Source organism: Thermobia domestica, chromosome 2 (genome assembly GCF_964235325.1).
Source record: "Thermobia domestica chromosome 2, izTheDome1.hap1.1, whole genome shotgun sequence".
Taxonomy (NCBI): domain Eukaryota; kingdom Metazoa; phylum Arthropoda; class Insecta; order Zygentoma; family Lepismatidae; genus Thermobia; species Thermobia domestica.
Window position 1 is genome coordinate 169,066,409 of NC_137455.1, and position 19,949 is coordinate 169,086,357.

The following is a 19,949-nucleotide window of genomic DNA, read 5'->3' on the forward strand; positions in this document are numbered from 1 at the left end:
CACATCATTAAAGTAACAAATAGTCTACGCAAACCATTTTATACCATAATGTCATAATGTCATACCATAATGTGTTGTACCATAATGTCAACCTTTGTTTAACATCATACAGTACAATTTCGTACAAAGATGCAGTAATTGAAGTAGGCAATTAACATTTGAAATGCACTGTATTTCAACGCTTCTTTCGCATTTATTCCTTTTTTTGTTGAATTGAAGGGTATTTTTTCAGCACCGAGGCTATATGAGATGTAAACCTACAGTTTTAAGGTGGAATTCGAACTACCAGAATATGTTCAATATTCTCCCACTGGGAATCGAAACGGGGCAATGCGTACTAGAGGGGAGCCTGTAAGTCACTAGCTTAGAGATAAGAGCTATTTCGCTTTTTTGTACTTCTCCATATGAAGATAAAAGTTCACTGTTAAATCTATAGCATGAATAAAATAACTGGGCTGTCGGTTAATCTAGGTCAAAAAATCACTCTTTCTAAACGGCAGAGAGACATTGATATTACATCTGTGAGACGTCACTTTGAGCACACTTAGCCACGCCCACAGCAAGTAACGTGACAGGAAATTTAGCGAGCGAGACGGTAAGTCAGAGGAAGGAGACAGACAGAGAGAGAGAGAGAGCGATAGAGGAAGGCAGACAATTACAGGTTCACATTTCCACTGTGTTTGGCCGCGTATCAATTATAGCAGTTGCTCGGGCGGCTGGATTTTGCAGTCTGTTGGCCAAGTGACAAAGTGACGTTGGGAAATGGTTGGGGGTTAGGAGAGAGAGAGAGAAAATGGGTGAGTGAGTGAGATAATGAGAATAAGAGCGAGAGAGGGGGGAGAGAGAGAGAGAGCGTAAGAGTGAACGCAATGTAATGTAAATAGAAAGCAAAATATGTGGACCCACTTGTCACTTCATTGGATCAATTAACCAGGAATACAATAGGGCGTGCGTGCGAATTCTTTTTACTACGTTTTATTTTAAAATCTCGTAACCTTTTTATTTCAGCAATTTGTTTTTCTCTGTCAGCCTACCCTATAACTCATTTCCAAACTCTCAGTTTACCAGTAGGTGCTAACTTCCTTCTTTGTGTTGAGGCAAATAATCTAATTTTTTTCAAAAGTAACTTCTTTCCCTGTAGTTACAAAAGAGAATCTATTACCATTCTTCCTTGTTTGAAGTTCTCTTTTTTTTCTTTCTTCATCGTCGGTTTTATAAAATGGTACAAAAAAGTTAGTAACTTGAAACTTGAAGAACTGTTTTTTAATTTAGGTGATACAGAGCATTTTGAATTGGCTCATCATCAAGAGATAATTTGGAAGGTATTTGAAGCCAAGAATGGTGGATTCCGATATAGAAAAACTCAAAGTAATAATGGTGAATTTTAATGTACTAGTCACACATAAATGAAGTGCAAAGGGAAAGAAGTATTATTTGTACTCTCAAACGCCAAACGTATGTAATATCATTTGAAGTATCCATCCTTCCTTCCAATATAGCGAAATTTGGCGATACACGTACAGATAGCATCCATTTTCTTTCCCGAAGGGAGAAAAGGAGCGTTTACTCTCTTTAGCTACTTTTTCCAGTGCATTTCTTTATGATTCTTTGGAGCTTTAATCTTCTCAAGTCTCTGATAAAGAATTTCAATACTTCCTTTGTGTCAGTCATGGTTACCTTCTCTCTCCTTCACATTGTGATCTTTATTCTGATTGACTCGTTAGACTGATCTTTTATTTCCTTATTGGTTTCATTTGTTTTTATTCTTCTTGGTTCAGATTGCATTAACTCATTCACAAATAGTTGAAAGCCCACTTCCCTGAAGATGGATGGATCGTTGGAGTCCGCATTAATGGCCAGCTAAAAGTCCTGATTTAATATCCTGCAACATCTTTTTTCTCAAGGGTGTGGAGTGGAAAGGAATATCTATTAAACGAGCGACTTAGGAATAGCTTGAAGGGCGAATACGAGAAGTTATGTCTTTCATCCTACAAGAGCTTCTTAAGAAATTAGCTGATACAATTTCCGAGTTGCTTCAGAACCTGGTGGCGAGTGCTAGTGTCTACATTAAATTTTAGATAAAATTCCATGATATATCCTTTCTTCTCATGTTCATTCCTTGTAAAAATTGCATCAGGTTGTTAAGAAAGTATTGAGTCTTTAAAGATCAAATTGAGAATATATTTAATGTTATTCGAAAATATCATTATGACACCCACATATGCACCATTTTGTTTAGTGACCTTCTGCCATTTTCCCAGTAAAAGCATAGTCTCATCACTATGAAGCTTGTGTGGTTTCTGGATCAATAATTGTGACATGAGGTTTTCACAGACCTCTTTGGAAACTAACTTAATACTATTCAAGTAGTTCTGCAGATGGCAGGTTGGAGCTATATGGTTGATACATTGAAATTTTCCAGCCAAGTTCTCATAATGTCTTCCTGCTCGTTAAAGATGTCTGTGGTCTGGCGTTATCAGGGTTGTATATGATACATTTTCGGTTGACCAGTTCCGTTTGTTTCTTCTACACAGCCAGTTATTTCGCGCTAATTATAGGTATAGGTTCCAATCCATCTTCTACTCGGCGGAAGGATCTCCTGATGAACGATGTTCTTTCAATCCCACCAAAGTCACAGCATAACCGTACTGGGCGTCAATGAATGCTTTGCCACTGACTTTGAAGATTCTTCCCGCTTCGACCATGATCTTTCTCGCACAATGTTGTCCTTGATTATGATAATTTTTCATCACTGGTAATCAATCGCTTCCAAAATGGCTCGTGTTGTTGATGTTTCAGTAGACAATTGCAGATAGAAGCTCAATGGAGATGTTTCTGTGTCAGGTCATGTGGCATTGAAATGTCGAGATCGTTTCAGGAGCCAGCTTTCTCCAAATGGTTTAACACTAGCGATAGATGTTTTAGTAACTGCCGACGTCATAACTGCTTACATGTTCATCTTGCTTGAGTTTTGCCAGAACATTATCCACTTTTCTGTGATTAGTCGCCAGCTGGGAGGAGCATCTTTGGCATCGAACTTTCAGAACGAAAATGACTGTTCCATCTTTTAGCTCTTATATTTGATAACGTATCTTACCCTAAACAGCACAAATTTCTTCACGGGTCTGCACAACACTTTCGCCTTTATCAAAATATAATTGTAAAATGTAGAGCAGTTTACCGGAAAGTTCACTCAAACTCATGACACAATACCTTACGTCTAATTATAAGACATTCAACCTTCTTGCAGTCTACTAATTTTAATTGTCAGCTGTTAAATGACGTTTGTTCATAACCGATGCGATTCGTATATCATGAAATTTGGGGCACTAACACCATCTAAGACATAAAAGGTTCAACATTTTTAGAGGATCTGATAGTTAAGAAATTAAAACAAGTTTAAAATAGGATAATACTTTTCTATCACCATGCATTTATCGAATAGGTTTAAGAACTAAATAATATTACTTCTCCAATCAGATTAACAATTTATTTGGGTAACTTTTACCTCAACTTCATGTGTATAGTGTACTAGTGTATACAATCTTCATATAATTATCAAGTCATTTATAAATCCTCTTTGAAAATCGATTACTGAAATTCAAATTCTTTGTTCATTAATTTAATACATACAGTTCCACAATACTATCTTTCTTTCGCAATGTTAATTGAGTTTTGTACTCTCAGATACAGACCGAGGTTCTTACAGTTATATATTACTGAGTTTTGTAATAAAAGAAAAGGAATTTCCTTTCACAGTATAAAACTACGATAGACTTTCAAACTATGGGAACTCAGCACTCAAATTTGATGTAGTACATCTATAACTACTCATTGTAATAGATTATTAATATCAAATAAAAAAAATAGAACCTGTTTCTAGGTCGCTGAATCCATATCAGAAAGGTATTACTCGCTATGCCTTACTGTTTTTGTTGTATGACGATAAACGTTGAAACCGAAAATCGATAATTTGAACCACTTTTAGTTTGAATACATACTTACGGGAGGAACTAAAAATAGTTATTGGGAGGCTGCTTGATTGAAGAAAATATGTCTCGATATCTCTTACCGTTTTTGCTTTACGGAAACAATATTGATACCAATAATAGTAGTAAATTTAAACATTTCCCATTTCGGTAGAATGTTATGGGTTGTGGTGGTATGTTTTCTTGACACTTTGAACCGTTTGCTGAAAACAGCTTGTCACTAATACCATTTTATTCTATGATGAAAAATGTTGAAAAAGGAAATGGTTTATATTAACCACTTCCGGTAGAAATACAAGGACAACGGAGGAAATGGAGCATATTCTTGGGACACTGAATCAATTGAAAAAAAAAAACTGTATCTCAATATCTCTTACCGTTTTTGCTCTAGTGAAATCAGTACTGAAACTGGAAGTTGTAGTAAATTTCAACAACTTCTAATCCTGGTTGAGTGTTCGGGATAGTCATGTTACTTTGCCTTGAGACACTGAATTGTTGCCAGAAAAAAAAACACTTCTCTTTAACTGTTACTTTTTCTGTTTTATGGCAACGTTGAACTCGGAAATGGTTTATTTGAATTTCTTTCTTAAATGGACGGTTAATAAAGAAGATGGAACCACTTTTGAGAAGCTGGATTGATTCCAAAATTCACATCTTGATACGTCTTACTGTTTTGCTATGTGGAAATCATAATTGAAACCTTAATTATATTAAATTTGAATCACGTTCGGTTTTGTTATAATGTTACGGATCTGTGATGGTATGTTATCTTGACACTCTGAATCGTTAGCAAAAAACCGTTTGTCGTTATCCAATACTATTTTGTTCTATGGTTCTAAATGTTGAAACCGGAAATGGTTTATTTTAACCACTTCGGCTTTGAATAGCGATTTATGGACGCTGGGTATTCTTGAGACGCTGAGTTAATTGCAAAAAATGCATCTCTGTTTGTGCTGTGTGGAAATAAGTATTGAAACCGATAATACATTTCAACCACATTTGATCTTGGTAGAGTATTCGGAACAGTCATGGTACGTTGCTTTGGAAAACTAAGTTGTTTGCAAAAAATAGTTTCTCGCTATCGGTTACCGTTTCCGTTCTATGGCAGTAAGTGTTGAAACTGGAAATGTCTAATTTGAACCACTTCTTGTTTACATAGAGAGTTATCGTAATAGATTAAACCTATCCTTGGAACGTTCAACCGATTGCAGAAGCCGCATCCCAATATCTTTTTCCATTTTTGCTCTGAGAGCTATAGACAGACGAACGGACAAAGCCGTTCTATAAGACTTTCGATACTTACGCATTGCATAGTTTGAAAGTCTAACAATTATTTTATAACAGTAGTTTTAGCATAAAAAAATCTTTATTTAAACAATGGTGGATGATGATAAAAGATAGCGTCTGAAACTCGGTCCATATATAGTACAATTTCCTACATAATCAAAATAAAACTGTATTATATTATCACTCAAGTACTCAAGTATACACTTTCAGTCCATAGATTTAAAAGAATGTATCATGTCCGTCTTATTTTAATTTCGAGCAAGATATTCAGTATCATTTGAATCTTAAATATTACTTCTTTCTTTGACTCAAGGACAAGTAAAATATGTGCAAGGGCGTATGTCACTGTTAAGAACTATCAGAGTAGTAAAACTAGTAATAAGTTGTATCGTAACTGAAGTTACGTACATCAGGTTTTATCTTCGATATTTATGTATGATACTGGTACTTTCACAACGCGACATGTATACCGGTATACATGGGTAATGCAATTTTACTTTCTGTTTCATTTATCCATATATTCACAAAGTAATGGAAGCCATTATAATTGCATAACTTTTAATGCTGTAAGCCTGTGTGCTAGTGTGTACAAAACAAAAGAAAGTATTCATTATGTTGCTACTGTTGGTTGTGTATGCTATGCGCATAACATACACATTTAAGTGTATATTATGCACCAATTGACTACGTGCAGTGTTCCTAAAGCGTGCAAAAAGTACATCAAGAACATGACACTTGGTAAATGCATGTGGCCATTAGTAAAGTTACTCTAGTTGAAGCTTGCATCAACATATTCCTGTTTAATGAAAAGAAATGTAGTCGTAAACAATGGTTTTCTAGAAAGCTGCGTATCAAGTCGTAACTTTCAATAAAGTGAATATTGGTTGAGTGCGGAAGTTTCTGAAAAGAGGCATCATCATAAGCTTCTCTTTTTACTTTTACTGTTCTTGTTTATCTTCGTTAAGCCCGAAGAATGAACTTTATTACAGTTTCTGTTATGATATTTAGAAAACGCATCGGTGGCAGAATTACAAAATGAATATGTAACAAATTCATGCCTTGTAGATTTTCCTAGCAGTTTCTATATAGAACACTTCTTTCTTGAAGTTCTATTTCGAGTCATGTATCTGAAATATATTGTGAACACAAATTTACTTACTTAATACAACCTTTGTTTCTACACGTCTAGGACTTGTGATCGAAAGTTGACTTTTAATCTCTTATATACAGTATTATTCAAAGGCATTCCTATGACTGCAATCTTGTTATTTCTAATATTGCATTCTGTATAAGTCTACAAATCTGGTTGAATTCCCACTATAGTGAGCTTCAATATTATCGTCTTAGCAGTTAGAACTTATTAGTCTAACCGCATTTAGTCGAAGAAAAGAGGCAATACTATTCAACGCAAATAATAATAATAATAATAATAATAATAATAATAATAATAATAATAATAATAATAATAATAATAATATACGTATTAACCGGTTTGAATTCATTAAAGGTATTGACTTTGTTCTGTGTAATTTATTTGTAATGGTAGGATCCAACGTGGAAGAAGAAAAGAATACCTCTTGTTAATGTTCTTAATATGCCTTTTTAAAGTGTAGTTTAACATTTCACTATTAAGCTACAGATTAAAATGAACAAAATGGTGAAATGAAAACAGTAGAGAGAAACATGAGAACCCACGCACACGTTGTTTGTCCACCAGACAGCTCACCTGGCGTGAGATGATTTCAAACTAGAGATCCCACAGATCAGAAATGAACGCTCTACTACTGAGCCACCGAGGCCATGTTTTTCTTTGGGGGGCGGGGGTCATACATTTAAGAAAAATTAAAGAAATTAGTTTGCCTATAGTTATATCATGCATAAACATAAGTTTGTTTCAAAAAACGGTTATTTTCTGTCTTCCAATGTCCATTGTAAACGCTGCATACACATATATTCTGTGTGTGGAATCAAAGTACTAGACATAAGTGATAAGACTAGTCTTAAACAAAGGTTAGCTCTGGTTGTGACCATTAGAGAGAAGAAGACATTCAAATCATTCCATTACTATTTCTTGTATCCATCTAGGAAAACTTCTTTTGAATTTCCATTATTTTTACCCTATATCGTATCAATATCGAATTAGCGAATTCCAATATCTTCGATATTGAAGACTTATGAGCAGTACTTTGTGTTCAAATAGTAATAAAATATAACAGCAACATATCATTTGCCCAAACGAAAGCAATGGTATTCAGCTCTAGTTGTTTGCTATTTTGATTGAAACGCTGTGTGAGCTTCTAGCAAAACTGTGTCGATATGTTTAATATTGTATACTAAATCTGCGAATGAGGTTTTCGTGTAACAAAATTTACAATAATTTAGTTTTAAGCTTCCAAGGTGCATCTGAACTTTGATTTCTGCTTCAAATGTACTGAAAATGTTGAAATGTTACTTCTAGCAACTGAATTAGATATATTCATATGGAGAGTTTAAGTCTATTTTGACCATCAAAGTTTTGTGAGACGTGAATACACAATTTGCGGGAAACTTGCAAACAGAAATCGCACATATTAACCCTGGGTTCAACTGAAACCTTGCTAATTGATGGTGATCTTCCTAACAATCTGAAGTCATCAGTGTATGAATATACATAATGACTTTCAACAATACTGTTTCGAAATAATACATTATTGAGTAAAAAATAAAAAGAGTTAATATGTGTCTTTCTTATACTTCATTATCATTCATTTATCTAACTTGAGCAAGTTCCTTATCCCACAAAAAACTAAGCTCCATATCAAGGGTGTTATTTGTGGTTTTAAAAGGGGCGATTGTCTTCCCTCTGATTTTGAGATATAGTATAATAATATATTAACTAAAAACGTAAAATTCTATTAATATTGGAGGGTCTTGATCCCCTCAAAGACAAAACCTGAAATTTTGTATTCCACTTCTGAAGCAAAAATATGTGATTTCTGTTATAACTAATGTTGTCAAACTATCTAATGAGTATTTTAGTACTTTTTGAAACTATATTTTAAAAATCAAAATAATTTTAAACGAATGTTAACATTTCTGAAACGTTCTTCCTAGTGTTTTTAAGAGCGTATGGTCCTAGTAATATACGATACACTTGTGAAATTGTGAAGAAATTACGACAACCGCGATCCTCTGGGGCTACTTTAATAACCTCTTCAAACGTCGGTATTGTAACAAAGGAGGATCTCTTTGAGATTAAATATGCACTAGATATGTGAACAAGCGCTAATGTTACAATATACAGTAACAGGTAACTTATCTAACGACACCATCTATAACTTCTTTGACTGAACGACTGCGATTTCTTTGTTTTTAGAGGAACTGATATTTCAATTAATCAAATTAATCTAATTAATTCTGGTTGTGTCTTTGCAGTTTCTCCGATGATCTGGGTGCCTAATCAATTGGTGGGAGCCCCTGCAGGCACTGATGCTACGATCGAATGCCATACAGAGGCGTATCCACGAGCGATCAGCTACTGGGTGTACGACAACGTAATGCTCCTGACCACTAAGAAATATCAGACAGAGGCCACAGAAAACAGTTATCGCACTCATATGAAACTTACAATTAAGAATCTACGGGACAGGGACTTTGGCAATTATCGTTGCATTTCTAAGAATTCCCTCGGCGAAACAGAGGGATCTATACGACTTTATGGTGAGTACGCATTGAAATATTTTTAATAATAGGGAAAATGTATATATTGTTCATACTTTATTTCTATAGCCTAGATTTTTAAATGATTTTGAAACTCGTACAGTTAAAAAGTGAGATGCAACTAACAATAGAATACATCGAAGACAAATGTTCCTCAAGCAGGAAAACTATTCTCATTTAAAGAAGATTTCAATCCCATTAGCTCCGAGATTATTGTGTGTAAATCCTAAATCGACAACGAGGCTTAGTGTCACTTTAACAAAGCTTCAGAAAAATGTAGGCAATATTCAAGTTCTCATAATCTAATACTTTAAACTGACATATATTAAGTTATGGTATTGGTTCATGATCTAAATAAAATGTTGGCTAATTATTTAATTATCTACCGACATATTCTTACAAATTTGAGATTTCTAGTTCAACTAAAGGAAAATCTAACTTAATTTAACCTAATATAATACAGCATAATTTAAACATACTTGTAGGACATTATTCAGAGCCGTTCTTACTTTTGATTAGTGTCATACTAAGAGTTTGACTACCACATGATTCAATCATTAGTGAAAACGTTTTTATGACCTAAATTACACGTTATAATGACCCCGAATAAGATTCATAAAGCTTTGAAAAGTCACCAATCTGTATATAGCTCGTCACCAATCACCAATCTGTATAGGGTACTTTACTCAATTCAATAGTTTACAGAAATATATCAATGCTTTCCAAATTAGGGACGCCCATATGACTTCCATCTAAAATTTTAAGCAGGAGCGGGCTCCTGAGGAAAGTCGCATTTATTAAAATTACAATTTGTCGCCGCAAAAACTAGGACAATATTTAACTTTGCCCCTTAGCTTGTAGCAATAGTATGGTAACTTCTACAAATGTAACTTTCCTTCTAAGCCAATTCAGATATATTTTAAATAATATCATGACATAAGGAAGGATGTCATTTGTGCGGAAATTGATGTTATACTTTGCAGAAGTCGTAATATACGACGTTCACAAACTCATTTTTTATCTGATTTAAAAAGAATTCAGGGTTAACAGAGACGAATTCTCAAAACAAAATGTATAACAACTTTCATAGCATAATAACTTTCATAGCCAAGCAGCTCGAGTCAAGAGTGTGGGCTACTTGTTTGTGTATTCAAATTTCATGCTTGTACATACTTTCTGTGCTTGGGTGCTCCTACAATACTCATTTAAAACAGTTGTCATTTCGAGTATGAATACTGAAATATTTTTTCTTGTATAATTGTTGTTGAAACTTACGAAGAAAAAGAACAAAAACAAATTTTAGTTTGTCTTGTTGTATGGTTTTCATCATATTTTTCTTTTACTTTCCTTGCGTGCATTCCGTTCAGGTGGCTCTATCTTAAATCCTCCATTAAGTTAAATCCATGTGAGCTAAATTGTAAATCTTGTACCACACAGACTCATTCTAGAAAATAATGTAGAGCTTTAAATAAACAGTAAAAACATTTCTTCCTTCATATTTTATTTAGACAAAATTATAAACATTGTGAGTTTAAAATTTCATAAGCTAGCACAAACTTGTTAAGCATGTTAGAATCACTATATTGCTTTTCTGTTAAATGGAAATAAATAAAATTATTCAGCAAATAGGTATGCTTCTTAATAAAAATATTTATTTCATTATTAGTACATCCGTTTAAATCGCAGTGAATTTTTGAGTTTGATGAATGAAAACAATATACTGAAAATTACAAAACATTATAGTATCTTTTGAAGAGTACATAACTAAAATATGATATATTACTTCGTTAAGTAATGTGTTACAATATAGGCCTAATCCATTATGAATTAGGCAACATTTTTATGGGTCAAAGAACTGCTACTTGGAAATGTTATGATTAGAAGATGTTTGCAAACTTTATGCAAAACATTTTTCTACATATGTATATCAAGGGAAAGGTACTGAAGTCACTCCCTCATCTTTGGTTGATGTAAATTTTAAGCAGTTTGAATATCTGAAAAACTGCTTTAATAATGTACTTCATATTGAACTAAAATCGAATAGGCTTTCTTTTAACTAAAATTATCGGTGGAACATATTTTTTTAATGAGGTTAATTTACCCCTCATTCTTAACTGATTTCAACCGAAGCAATGGAAATTATGAAATAGCTTCAAAGGGTATTTACATATATTGTATCTAAATGCAATAATATTTTACGGAAATCATCATGCATTTTATTATTTAACTGGGAAGGAAATGCCAACACCCCTGCATTATTAGATTTTAATCCCAATCAGAAAGAACGATTTAAAACCTTACACACACATACACACACATACACACACACACACACACACACACACACACACACATATATATATATATATATATATATATATATATATATATATATATATATATATATATATATAACAAAAGGTTGTGCGGAAGTACAAATGAAGAAGTTGAGAAGTAACAGTTCGGGTATTTGGAAGTAAGGGCATGAGATATATAATTTGCTTATTGAAGGTAATCATTGAAAAATTTAAAGAAAAGGAGATTTATTGTATTTCTTGGTCTAGAAAAGACTTTTGATCATGTGAACCACCAATTATTGTTGAGAGTTCTAAATAAGATTGGTATGAAATGGAAAGATCGAAGATTCACAAGGAACTTACATATGAACCAACAAGTAAGTGTTAGAATAGAGGAAGAAATGGCAGGTGAAGAGTGGAATTGAAAAGAAACTCCAACAGGGATGTTGTCTCGTCAAAATTATTTAGTATCTATCTAGAAGAGACAGTGAAGAATAGCCTACATAACGAATACGGTATTTCAGTAGGAGATAGAGTGATTAAGTGCATAGGGTTTGTAGATAATACGACGGCACTTGTTGCAGAATCTGAAGAGAAAATCAATAACATGTTTAAAAAAACTTGAGGAAGATTGTGAAGAATACAGGATGAAAATAAATGTTAGAAAGACAAATGCCATGGTGATTGGAACGAAGCTAGCAGTGTCAAATATAGAAGTAGGAGGGAAGAAAATAGAACAGGTAACTATTTTTCAATATTTCGATAGTATTATTAGTGATTATATGAAGAATGAGCGTGAAATAAAAGCAAGGATAAGAATGGCAAGCGAAACATTTAGGAGGAAGAAAAGTCTATCTTATAGATTTTTAAATAAAGAGTTGAGAAAAGAACTTATAAAATTCTTTGTCTGAAAAAATGAAATAGACTTTATTGCAAAATTGAAATTGCTCAAAATTGCTTAGTAACATTCTTAGGATATTTGGGAATTGATATCTAGAGTTTGTTCAAAGGATATTAGCCATAATCTTGCTTTAGAGATCCAGATAGCCATAACCTTGCTTGCTTCAGTGTGTAATATACAGTATGTTTGTAGAAGACGCAGGTAGTACGTCGAAACAGTAAAAGAAGTATTATACAGTATATTTATTCTTATGTTTATTTTTGTGTAATTGTTCAGCTAACATTTTATTGAAAGTCTTTGCAAAACTATTGGTCAACATAGTCATGACATTACCATACCTCTTACTCGCTTTGAATTAAGTTTAATTAAACTGTTTTTAACAGTGACGTAAGTAATACATTACTCTGAATACTTACTTTGATTATAGAATGTTTTATTCGTTCAAACGTGAATATTACTAACCTTAGAAATGTTTTGCAAAATCACACTAAATTTCCCTATCATAATCTGAAAATTCCTTTTTCTGATGTAAGGCGAGATGAAAAAAGGCCAAACGGGAATTCCCGTTTTGCCTTACAATCAAATTAACATACAGTATCTTAGCATCATAGCCTGAAGTCATGAAAACAGGCATAAGGCGAAACGGGAAAAGGCCAAACGGGAAGAAACCATCCAGGTTCTGATAATAGTAGCTGAAAAATTCTAAACTTCTGGCTCTAGATAGGTAAGTAAGTTAGCTAAAAAGAAATCATATTTATTTCATTTTCGAACTGTAAGAATTAATTCGGGCTTTTGAAAGAAAGGTGAGTGACCATGTTTTTTTTTTTTTTTTTTAAGCAATACCGTATATATACCAATATAGTATTATTTTGTTTGTGAGATGTGTGTGTACGGATTTATTTATGTGTGTATTCTATTGTCAGAAATTACCGTGAGGTATGGGGCCAACGTGATAACAGTACTGATAACCTGGAATACAGCTGAGCGGCATCGGTTGTCTACCTTGAAGTACATATATACTCTATAAATATCATTACCTTCACTGACCACTTAGGATACGCAGTTTAAACAAACAGAACGTCCAGGCCCACGACGTAAGGAGCAAATTATATATGGAATTGTATATCATTCATAGAATCGTTGAAAACGGACCTCTCTCTCCTTGTCATAGTTACGATTGCAACAATACATTCAAAAGTCTCAAGGGGCCGCGGTGGCTCAGTGGCAGAGCGTTCACCTCTGGTACTTGGGGTCACGGGTTCGATCCCAGCCCCCGCCAAGTGAACTTTGTGGTGGACAAATACCGTGTGCGTGGGTTTTCTCGGGCTTCTCCCGTTTCCTCCCACTTTCTTCATTCCGCCATTTCATTCATTACTCATCATCACCGTCTCCTTTAGCCTAACCGGCATAACCGTGGGACGTAAAACTCAAGGATTTCATTTCATTTTCAAAAGTCGCAAGTAAGTCAAATTTAGCAACAATGGAAATTGCCCGAAATCCCTTTTTGTAATAACGTACGTAATACGGATACCATTCATGTAATAATACGATAATCAGCACCGAATCTATAACATTTATGCCACTCCGAATGACGAATCACAGATAAGACATGAATGATGAGCTAGAAGTAAGTTTGCTTCTTGAAAATCTAAATAGCCTACAATCTCTCTCCCACAGTTAGTAATAGTATGACAAGCGAACGGAATGAATTTATTTAAAAGAAAATAATACAAACCGACGAACAATCAAATGTTCAGCTTTGGATTTTTAATATTTAAAAAAGTTAAACATTTAAAAACTGTAAGTATTGATAATAGTATTAAACAGTCTTTTTTTTTTTGAAACTTGAATCCTCTCCAACAGATGCTGGAAACAATGATTTAACAACTCAGCTATTAAAATCTTAAGAAGAATATGTCCTTTCTCTCTCTCTCTCTCTCTCTCTCTCTTTTTCTGTCGAGCTCCTTCGTGGCTAAACGTTTTGCGTACGCACCTTTGGCGTTGGAGAGATTCCACGTTAATCTGTAGGTCCCGTCTCATATAGCCTCGGGCTGCTGAAAGGGATGTTAAGCTCAAAATCAACTCAATTCTTTTTCTGTATATGTGTGTGTGTTTTTGCGTAAGCAGCACCGTAAATATTAATCATTTAATATTTATTTACAGAAATCCCTATGCCTTCTTTACCACCGAAAGCTACAGAAGTAAGAAGTGGAGCTAGTAAAGAAGGTAAGATCCTCTGATATTAATTCATTTAGCATGATCAATCAAACTTAGATAATTCTATTCTTCATTAATCTCCTTTTTCAACTTATAAGTTGGCATGTTGATTGCAGAATTGTAATGACAGTGGTATAATTCATATTAAGTTTCTGTTTCCACGCATGTGAGATATTGTGTATGATTAAATATTTTTAACATAAGCAAACATTATTTCTTCTGCTCACAAGCTGCATGGTTTATTTGTATGCACAAATCACACATTTGTATTATAGGCACATTTATTACGCGTATGAAATATGTAGATTTCACAGCAGTTTGTCAAACTAATAATATTAATTAAGCCTATCAATGAATGGCTTACATGATATATTAGCTTTATCATATTTATTATGTTAGTAATATATAGGTAAAAATAAAATAAAGACATTGAAAAAACATTGTCTTATAAGCAAATATCGCTAATAAAGTAACATTCAATCTGCATGGGCATTCTCTGAAAGCTTCTAGTACGCTTTTTCATCAAAATTTGTTGCTTAAAACTATTATCATGTAAGAAAATGGAAGTAATTCTTTAACTAAATTTGATTTCTTTTTAAAGTCGTAATGTAAAACAATAATTGTAATTTAATTCATACCTACTAAAATCTATTGATTAAAATACTCTCTTAAAATACTATGTAAAAATAAAGAAAACAAATGTTCACCTTTTATTTGAATAGATATTTACTTACTTCGAATTCAAGATCTGGTACAGATGTCACTTGCAAAGTGGGAACAGATATTACAGAATATTGTTTAAAGTATTCATTCACTTTATGATTATTTTTTTCACTCTGGCTATGACTATTTGTGTCAAAATAAGGAAGTATAAGTAGTCAACGATAAACCAATTTCGTCTCATTTTTCTATATTTGAAACAATCTTGTTTGTTTGTGATCGTATATTTATAGTCAAATTTCAGTCCGAAAAAAAAATTCTTCATGATTCAATAAATATTTCTACTATTAAAACGTAATTTTTAAAGACATAATTACTACTTTGTGTGTAATAAAAAGGGTACTAGGAAAGTTTTGCAATACAGTTTTATTTATGAAAATTTATCAACATAATTTCCACCACATTCAATACACCTCTCCATCCTTCAAAAGCATTGTTAAACCAGTTTCACCAAGTTTCACTATGGAGTAAGGCGCACTCGTTGTCCCGAGCCTTCAGGAGATCCTCATCACTGGAAAACTACATTCCTTTCAGCTTCATTTTACTTACGGGAACAGTGCAAAGTCACAGGGAGCAAGGTCTGGACTGTAAAGAGGGAGCTCAAGAAGTTTCAGTCCTGTAGTGGTCAAATATTCGGTGCAAGCCTTCGCAAGTGAGGTGGGCATTGTCATGATAGAGGAACGAGGTGTCATTCTTGAATTTCGTAGTACGTTTTTCCATAGATTTTATGACTTTAGACAGGCACTGTTCAGTGTACCACTTAGCTGTAACTGTCTTTTCTGTGTTCAAAATAAGATGCTCCACAATTCCATTCGATCTTAAAAATACAACTATCATTTTCTTCTTTACTGATCGGGATTTTCTGACAGCTACAGGTGTATCCTCATCAACAAAAACCTAAACTTTGTTCTGAGTCTTGATCGGCACATCATAATAATACATCCAAGTCTCGTCACCTGTCATAATGTTGTTTATATATCGAAATTGCCCCTTATCAAGCATTTGCAACATTTACCGACCCTTTGTCACACATTGTGTCATTTGCTCTTCAGTCAGATTATGCAGCACCCAGAGACAACAAAGTTTCTTCACGTGCAAATAATCATGCTGAATCGAACGAATTTCTTATACATTTAAGCCTAAGGTATCCTCAATCTGCTACTAGGTCACTCGCCTGTCATCATAAAGCACTTTACAGCAGCAGTAATGTTTTCCTTCGTAACTGATGTTCGTGGCCTTCCTCCCCATCCTCAAGCGTCCTCCGGAATGAAATGTCTCCTTTGGAATTCTCCTGTATTACCTAAATATGAAATATGTCATACGATGTAGACAGATATCATCCAGCGTAAGAGTCATTTCTCCTAACTTCTGGTCTACGTTTAAACCAAGACATATCATAAAACAGTTCGTATCTAATTTTTGACCAAGATACCATAGCAAGCACTTTAGACTCAGCCCGTCGACTTGTTGCAGCACGGTTACCGAGGAATATGAACATGTCTTATCATGCACCAAGACGTGTATATGACTATTGCGACACATAGTTGCGTCATATTACAAAACTTTCCTAGTAACCGTTGTAATTTTCAAAACTTACGTACAAGACTTCGTCACTTTTTTAGAACAAATCATCTGAGACTACGGTTGCGTTGCCCACTCTGAAAAATAAAATTTGTCGGTGCCCGCTCACAACCTTAAGAATAATTGTTTCTTTAAATTTTGAAATATATACAGAGGTTGTTGCAGATCTATGGTGAAGAAATTACACACCTTGTGCAGTATCAACAAGCGGAACGAGAAGGAAACTGCCAGTCGTGTGGGTACCTCGGACAATTGACTCTGCGTGACCGGTCTGGAAAGTGCATATCGGGGTATATACTGCCTACAATAAGTGCTTGTTGGGAAGGCTAGATAACTGCCCTTCCCGACGTGAACTACAGTAGTTATAGTGGCATTATCAAACTGTGCGAGGAACGTGGATTCACTGTGTCCAGAAATGTCATATCTCAGGCGTTGAAAAGGGCAGGTAAGGAGAGACGTGAAATGATTCCTATGTGTCAGAAAGAAACCAACCCCAGGTCTGCCCCTAGCCGCACACTGGCTAAAATTCGGATAGTCGGGGCTCTGGTCACCAGGGAGAAGCCACCCACACAGAGGAGTATCGCAAACCGCTAAAAGACATCACTGAAGGCAGTACACACCATCATTCACTGCAATTTCAGTTTGGTAAAGCGACGGACGAGGCGTGTTCATACCTCTTGCCAAAATCCATCCAGGAAAGTCGTACCAATTGTCGAAAGCTGTATAAGTGGTATTTGGCCGGTGAAAGATGGAAGTTTGTTGTAACACTGGACGAGTCATATGTTAATCTGGATGACTGTCACAAGCCACATGCAATTTTTTATCGATCGAACAGGTGCGAGGGATTTTCAAAAATGGTTAACTGAATGCAATGAAAGTTTTAGCACAGGCTTCATGATCATTGCTGGATACTTGTATCAGGGCAAGGTGACCACACATCGTGCAGCCAAAAATATGAAAGTGAATTCCGAATATTATCAGGCTAACGTCCTGACACCCGTTTGCGCCCTAACATTCCCCATCTCTACGGGAGGGACAATAATCAAGTGTGGATGCATCAAGACAAGGCATCTAGTCACAAATCACCCTCAACCCACCTATTCCTCCAACAAGTGACAGAAGAAACTGGAACTCGTATCATTCCATTCACAGGCATTCCAATGAAGTCCCCTGATGCATTATTGATGGACTTTTGCGTCTTCGGCCTCCTGAAACGAGCCTTGTTTCACAGAAGACCCCGCACCGTTGAAAGGCTATGGAAAACCTGTCAGAAGGAGTGCTTACGGCTTGATATTACTTCACTCCGAGTCAGTTTCCTACAGTGTAAACTTCGCTGTCGGGCAATTACCCAGATACAGAGTTACTAAATAGGGCACTCTCCATGGTGGAGACATACTAAGTGCAATTGAGCTTGACCAAAATACCAATCAGTCAACAACCTTAGTTGAGACAGTGTAGTAGTATTTAATGTGTTACACGACATTCTCTGAATTAGCGACAACATATCTACATCTAAAGTGTTATTCCAGTTTTATTATGTATTTCACTAGGAAAACAGATTTAACGTACATTGCTGATTTAGTTGTTTAAGAGGCCACTTTTTCCTATACACTCATAACACTGACATTTGGAGATAGAGAGCTGGGAGGTTTGCTTTTGTTGTTTAGAGTCAAAATTTTCACACCAAATCTATCAGCGTTTGTAGTGAAGCAATGGATTCAATTCATCGTTTTTCCATTATATAATTCTGTAAATTGAACTATTGAAGTCGTTCCAATTAAAAGAGATTGTAAAATCTAATGAGACATAAAGCTAAAGTATTTGATGTTTTCACAGTCCCTTCAGGGTTTGGAAGTGTATGGATTCCAAGCGTACCGTCATCTTATCAGTAAATAAGTTGTAGAACGTTGCTGAAAGTTCACATTCGATCACTTTTCTTTTCATTTCTGGAATTTCCAAATTCTTCACTGACATCGTTACCTGGCATTCTTGCTTTCAAAAGTTGTAAAAAATATTTACAGTCCCAGAACTAGACAAAAGATGTATACCACGATTTGATTGAAGTATTATGAGAAAGAAAAATATTTAATCTTTGTTTACTTTCCCGTAAATTAGATATTCAGGGAAATTTTAAGTGTCGTTAAAATTACAGTCAAATTTGTTTTTTCTGTATTATAGATTGGTAAAGAAAGAATAATTGGTATTCAAACTGCTTCGCGTTGTGAGAGGATTTTTTTAACGTTCGAATGAATGTTTTTATACAATATGTATTGATATTTTATTCGCTTGAAGGAACAGTGTATGCGTCAAAGAAGTACTAATCGTAATCATTTACAGAAAAGAAAAAGATTTTAGCTGAGCTTGACATCAAGAGGGCAAATACCTAATCACTAGCAATGGCTTCAAACTTTTTTTTCGTAACCACCTTCATATCCAAACTTCTAACTTTTCGTATCCAAATTACCTTTCAATATAGTTTGATTTATTTCTGTGTCGCAGAATATCCATCCACCAAAGAATAGACTGTTCAAAGATTCGTGTTCTAGTACGAATATATTTGTCTACTTAAGCTGCGAAACCAAATTCTAACGAGGAGCTTCATGATCATATGCATTTCTGCTTAAAATAGTTGGCAAAACATATTTTTAGAAACCTTGTATGTTAAAAGATTCAAGTTTAGATCATTGCCTTAAGATAAATACAAAAGTATCATTTCTCTAACGCTAATGTTTACCGACAACTAAAGTAGAAATAACATTAGGAAAATGTGGTGGATGAGAATAAAGAAAAAAATTAAGTAATGTGTATAAGTGACAAAATTGCATTTGTAACATTACATACTGCTTGACTTCCAACTACAGCTTATTCATGGCTCATGAATCAAGCCGTTTCACATCGTGTAGTTTTTCAAGAGCCTTGAGACAGCGAATGAGTTGTTTTCTATCCTGTCAGTTTACGTATTTGACGGAAGGAAGTGTGCTTCAACTTTGTTTGTGATAAATACAGAACAATTGTAACAACCAAACTAAGTGTTGGGAAGATTTCGTTTGTTTATTTAAAAGCTTTATTCACAGCACTTGAGGCTATTCAGAAGTGAATCTACAATTTATCATGACATTGCAGTCATATGCATTCTTATGGCAAGTTCTCTTGACACAGAACATTATCTTAAAGATCCTATCCTATTTCGATTCAAAACGACAAGTAGATACTACCCATGAAATAAGCGAATACGTCTTTTTGTTTAAACTTTCTGCG

The 19,949-nt window shown here is 34.5% G+C and overlaps 1 protein-coding gene across 1 annotated transcript in view; it reads left to right on the forward strand.

Annotated features, from left to right (window-relative positions):
- The window catches only part of LOC145679251 (lachesin-like), a 987,796-nt gene that overhangs the window by 798,316 nt on the left and 169,531 nt on the right, over positions 1-19,949 (forward strand). Inside the window, exons 9-10 of the mRNA XM_081749839.1 lie at positions 8,691-8,975; positions 14,337-14,399. Of these exons, the coding sequence (XP_081605965.1) occupies positions 8,691-8,975; positions 14,337-14,399 (348 nt within the window). The remainder of the gene's footprint in view (positions 1-8,690; positions 8,976-14,336; positions 14,400-19,949) is intronic.